Here is a 6,186-nt window from a genome sequence, read left to right as displayed (position 1 = left end):
GTTGGCAGCTACTGTAGCCCAGCCTCTGGCCTGTTCCCAGATCCAGCTCTCACATGCACTGGTGGGTGCTGTGTCCTAGTCGGGGAAATCCCAAAGAACCCCTACTAGACCTGCTCCCAAACAGGGTTCTCATGAGTGCTAGCAGGTACTGTGACCTGGTTTTTGTGTGCATGAGTGAGTTTTCTGGCCTGACCTAGGGAGGTCTTTAGGAGTCCTCCTTCTGATACATCTGTCTCAGGATCCTTGATTACTTGCAGATGCTGAGGACCAGTCTGTGGAAGCCCCCAGAAATCATTTTATATATACACCAAACAAGCACTTGGTGGCCCCAGTTTCAACCTGTTCCCAGTTTCCCGGCCCTGAGCATTGCACAGCCCCCTAATCTGCTCATAGTGATGGTGGTGGGGTGTATGGCTGGTGGGCACCCCCAGTGGCATGATTGGAGCTCTGGACTTAAAAACATGAATAGAATAGGTGACTATGTTGGCACATTAGTATAGTTAACTCAGAGTTGGTTTTAACAAGGCCTAGAATGCCCACCCAGTTGTTGGCTGTTTTCTTCCAACAGTCTAATACTTGCCTAGGTACAAGGCAACCTAGATCATTGCCTACAGCTGGAGACATTCTCTTTTTCCCTAAGAAAGCAGCTTGACATTCTGGCAAGAAGTGTGTGTAATTACTAACTTATATAACATAATACACATTGGCAGTTCCTATTACCTTTAAACTGTTTCATTATTTTTCTCCACAAGACTATGACAATCTCACTTGCATATGTATTTTACTTGCTTACTTTCTTTTTCTGTTTTGATTGTGGCCTGCAAAGGATAAGAAGTATGTAATCTACATGAAACTACAGACTCTGTTTTTTTCACTGCCAACTCCTCAGCACCTAGAACAGTGACGCATGTGCAATAGGTGTCAATGCTACTGTAGGATGAATGGGTGAGTGACATCTTTTACACTATTATAATGTATACTATTACATTATTCTAATCATGACTGTGATTACTAGCATGTTGAATGTGGAGACAGAGGAGCAAAGAAACCAGTGGTTTTTATATGAGTATTGCAAGTTGATATGTGAATATTTAAAATTAGAAGGTACAGTGACAATAACCTCAACTAACTCTGACATTTAAAAAATTATCTTTATTTGAAAGGCAGATTTTACAGAGAGAAGGAGAAATAAAGAGACAGTTAAAGAGAGATCTTCCATCTGCTGATTCTCTCCCCAAAGGACCACAAAGGCCAGAGCCAAGCTGATCCAAAGCTAGGAGCCAGGAGCTTCTTCCTAGTCTCCCATGTGGATGTGGGGCCCAAGGACTTGGGCCATCCTTCATTGCTTTCCCAGGCCACAAGCAGGGAGCTGGATCAGAAATGGGGCAGTCAGGACATGAGCCCAGAGGATTAGTTTGCTACCTCACTGCACCAGGCCCTCTAAATCTGTCATTTTAAACTGAAGAGGAGATAAAGGAGAGGTGTAAGTAGAGAGGTAGAAAGGTGTGGTCAGCTCCTGAACCAGAGCTGGTGCCAAGGTGGCCTCCCTTACATCCAGTCCTTTGCCTTCTCCCTTCACTCTTGCATTTATTCTCAATCACCAAGTCTGGGCAGAAATCTCTCTTAAGTCTTTGCTTCCAACTTTCTTCTTTTCCTTCCTTGTTTTGGGTGAAAAAACTTGAGGGAAACCTCACTAAAGAAATTAGAACTTATTCTGAAACTTTCCTCAAGCCATAGTTTAATTGGCAGTGTTTTACAGTAGAGAAAATAAAGTCCATAGGGAAGCTGGTCCCTTGATGATGTTGTGCGGCTTTAATTTGTTTTAAATAGCTCGTTGATTTCAGCATGTAGTCATAACCTTTGGACTTTCAGTGGTTGACTTCTTTTCTACACCAGAATAGGATCTTAAATTCTCTAGTTTTGCTGCTACTCTTGGCTTTTTTGTATTTCTGAGATGTTAGGCATCCAAATATTAGTCCTGGAATAGATACTCTGCAAGTTCCATTTTGATGGTTTATTTTAAACATTATCCATTTGTATTTCGAATGCGCCCAGGATTGCTGATGATTTGGTCATAATGGCAAGGTGTGATTCTTGAGTCCCAGCAGGAAGCACCATCTAGTTCAATTCCTTGTTCCAAGGTGGAAGAAAACCACAACAGCTTTTCTAATTAAAAGGTGGGCCATCCTAATAGAATCACTGTACGCATTTTTCTAGGCAGTCATGCGGTATTGGGAAAGTTAATATTTCTCTTTGAGCCCTAGTGCTCATTTGTTAAAACTAGATGGTTGAATTTGATGATTTTCCTTGGAGTGGTGATGAGTTAGTGGTCTAATTGTAATAAAATATCACATAAAATTTGATAATTTTAAAGTATGTTATTTTGGTGGTAGGGAGGGTCTTCATGACAATGTACAAGGAAGAAATACTATGTAGAAAGGGGAGAGAGAGACTGCCACATACTGTTCATTCGGAGAAGGGCAGTAAGGACAGTAAGAGTGCAAACATAGGCAAAGACATTCCAGAAGGGCCGTTAATTCCATGCTTAGCATGTTGAAATTCATGCTGTGAGCACTGGGGAGGTATTGACAGACTTTAGATAGGAAAATAGCATGATCAGGTTTACGTTTCTGCAAAATCAGTAGAATGATTTTCCAATTTTCAGAGAAGAGACAGATGGATTGGAGCAATAAAGGGAATGTACGTGGAACAGACAAGAGAGGGAATGAGCTTGGCAGGCAGGCAGCCTGGAAGAGTCCAGGACAGATAATTTCAGATGAATGAGGGCTCTGTGGGGGTACGAAGCACCCTTAGTGTAACAGACGATCTGAAATATATTAGGAGATGTGAGTGGAATGTTGAAGAGACACAAACTATGACTATATTTAATATTGAGTTTGTTATTGTAGCAAGAACAGAGACTTAAGGACATGGAGAGGAGATGGTTTAAAGGTCGATTGAATGGGATGTGATAATGAACTGGTGTTGGGAAAGAAAAGAGGAACATGAGATATGAAATTGAAGTTCCAAGAATGGACAGTTTGGAGGGTGTTGGGGTCATCACAATATAAGACTTCATAGCTTTGTCTGTCCCATCATCTGCAATACTAACCTTAGTGCAATTCTTTTTTTCTTTTTGGTGGTGGTGGTGTGGGCTCCTGAGTGAGAAGACGATAAAAGGTAATTCTAGAGGAACTTTAAGATCTTGTACCATTCAGCCACTTGCTTTTCTAAGGCTCTGAGCTATTCCTTATAATCCTGGTGCCTGTCATCCACATTGATGCCCCTAGTAGAAAGGGCACACAATGATGAATTTAGCAACACTGCTTATTTGGCTGTGGGTTTCAGTGTCATTTTTTCTGCCTCATTTATCTTCTTTGAAACCTTTAAATCTTGAGTAGGCAGTTTCTATCCACACCCAGAATTGGTTGATTTCTTTTTCTTGTGTAGAAACCAGTCTTTTTGTTTGTCACATAGTAGATCTCCCCAAGAAAGCCAATGGTTATGACTCCTGCTTGGATAGGCAGAAGTTATATGGTGGCTTTGATAGACATTAGGCTTGATTTTTCCCCTCTTGTTTAAGTCTTACTGTGAAGACATCATTTCCGGATTCTCAAACCCACAATTTTCCTTATATGAAAGCTAAACTAATTCAGAAATGAGTGGTAAAATGCTGCCTTTGTTGTTGAGAAAGAGAAGATGGCTCCAGGAGCGGCCTTCCTCCAACTGCCCTTGAATGAAGCAAACACATCTAGGCATGCCAGGCTTGCTAAGGGTCTTTTGCTTCCCAAAGATGATCACATTGATGGTTTCTAGTTCTTCAATTATATTTTACTTCTAAATATAAAGCTTAAAATTTGTTTTGATAGAAGCGCAAAGTTGTATTGACTTGCATTTTTTTCCCACATGGAAATCCACTTTCCTGACAACATTTTTTTTGAATATTTTTCCTTATTTCCACCTTTATATGGGAGATTCCTATGTTTAATTAGGTTAACATTTGGGATTTGGACAACTGTTTCTGAAAGCCCAACTTAAGATACATTATTTGGTGGACAGGTATCATTAAACAGGAATTTTAAAACTGAGTATGTGAAGGAGAAATTCAAAACCTGTCTCTTGAAGACTGGAACCACTGATGAAAGAAAATGGTATAGAGGACCCTTTTGGAAGGAGGACGTCCCAGTGAGAAGGTGGCTCCATGCTATGGCTACATGTGGCCCCCAGACTTTATAAAGAATTCCAAAGTGGTGGGATCTTGGGATGCGATTGAATCATTTAGGTTCTGTCCTCATGACTGGATTGATCCATTGGTGAAAGGATGGGTTATTCAGAAAGTGGCTTTACTCTAAGAGTGAGCTCTCTCTGGCATGCTTGCCCTGGGTTGACTCTGATGCCCTCCCAGTGCCATGGGCCCTTGCTAGAGGCTGAGCAGATGCTGTTGCTGTGGGACCTCCCAGCCTCAACACTAGGAGGTGACTAAATCTTTTTCCTGTATAAATTACCCAGTCTGTGGAATTTGGGTAACAGCAGCAATGAATAGGTCAAAGCTTTCCCTTAGGCATAGATGAACGAACCATGATACTGGGACAGAATTGTGTCGGGGAATTCTCAGGAGGAATGCACTATGGAAATGCAATTAAGAAAATACACACATAAGCTCTGCACTTGAATGGCTCCTCTGATTAAAAATTCTGTATGGTGAGTGAGAAAGAACCCTGAATTGAAAGACTCGTCAGAGTCTCAGATTTCACTGTTTTTTTGTGTGTGACCTTCCACAGACTCTTCAAACCTTAATATTCTAATAATAAAATAATTACAATGTAACAATGTAAAGTATTATAAAATATTTTTTATTGTTGATATTTAATGCTGAAGGTGTACACACCGGCCCAGTGAGTGAGGGAGTACTCCATGCTTTACACTCTCTGAAGTACTACACAGAAAATGAATTAGTGTTACAAGTGCTGTGTGTTTTATTGCAGGACTGTCACTACTCAGTGTTGATCCTACCGGACTGAATCCATGGCCAGTACCAATAATGTGACCGAATTTGTTTTCAATGGGCTTTTCCAGGATCCAGATGTGCAAAGAGCGTGCTTCGTGGTGTTTCTTCCCGTGTACCTGGCCACACTGGCAGGCAATGGCCTCATTGTCCTGACAGTCAGTGTCAGTAAGAATTTGCGTTCCCCCATGTACTTCTTCCTGGGATACTTGTCCTTTGTGGAGATCATATACTCCTCTATTATTGCCCCTAAATTTCTCACTGATTTACTTGCCAAGGTCAAAGCTATTTCCCTGCAGGGCTGTCTAGCCCAGATATTCTTCTTCCACCTCTTTGGGGTGACTGAGATCCTCCTCCTCACCGTGATGGCCTATGATCGCTATGTGGCCATCTGCAGACCCCTCTACTATACGACCATTATGAGCCGGTCTGTGTGTCACCTTCTGGTGGCTGGTTCCTGGCTGGGGGGCATCATTCACACTATGGTCCAGATCCTGGTTGCAGTGCAATTGCCCTTCTGTGGCCCCAATGTGATTGACCACTACTTCTGTGACCTCCATCCCTTATTCAAGATCGCCTGCACTGACACTTTCATAGAAGGAGCTATTATATTGGTCAACAGTGGGCTATTCTCTGTCTTCTCCTTCCTTTTCTTGGTGTCTTCTTATGTTGTCATCCTGTTCAACTTGAGGAACCATTCGGCTGAGGGCAGGCGCAAAGCCCTCTCCACCTGTGCCTCTCACATCACCGTGGTCATCTTGTTTTTTGGTCCTGCCATCTTCCTCTACATGCGGCCCTCTTCCTCCTTCACTGAGGACAAGCTGGTGGCTGTATTCTACACGGTCATCACCCCCATGCTGAACCCCATCATCTACACGCTCAGAAACGCAGAGGTCAAAATTGCCATGCGGAGGTTGTGTGGCAAGAAGGAGCACTCAGGGATAAAGTAAAAGGAGAGCTCAGGGATATGGAAAGTGATCCAAGATGTGTGTTTCATTGTTCTTAGTTTTTGAAATGGATTTTAATTTTAGTGGGAAATCTAAGAAAAGTAAAAGCAAATATGATAGATTAATACTATTGTTCTTGTGATTAGTTGCCAAGGTGTGCTGTTGTATTGTACGAGTTGCTGAGTTCTGGTAAAACTGATGAACCTTGTAGAACTTGATTATTTCCACGCTGTC

At 42.1% G+C, this 6,186-nt stretch overlaps 1 protein-coding gene across 1 annotated transcript; it reads left to right on the top strand.

Annotated features, from left to right (window-relative positions):
- Nucleotides 1–5,025: 5,025 nt before the first annotated feature.
- Nucleotides 5,026–5,955, top strand: LOC131480068 (olfactory receptor 4B1-like). Its single transcript, XM_058662461.1, has one exon. It carries the CDS (start codon nucleotides 5,026–5,028, stop codon nucleotides 5,953–5,955), a length of 930 nt encoding a protein of 309 aa, XP_058518444.1.
- Nucleotides 5,956–6,186: the final 231 nt, after the last annotated feature.

The sequence above is a fragment of the Ochotona princeps genome, chromosome 4, assembly GCF_030435755.1.
Source record: "Ochotona princeps isolate mOchPri1 chromosome 4, mOchPri1.hap1, whole genome shotgun sequence".
In the NCBI taxonomy this organism is placed as follows: Eukaryota; Metazoa; Chordata; class Mammalia; order Lagomorpha; family Ochotonidae; genus Ochotona; species Ochotona princeps.
This window is presented reverse-complemented; position numbering and strand designations above follow the sequence as displayed.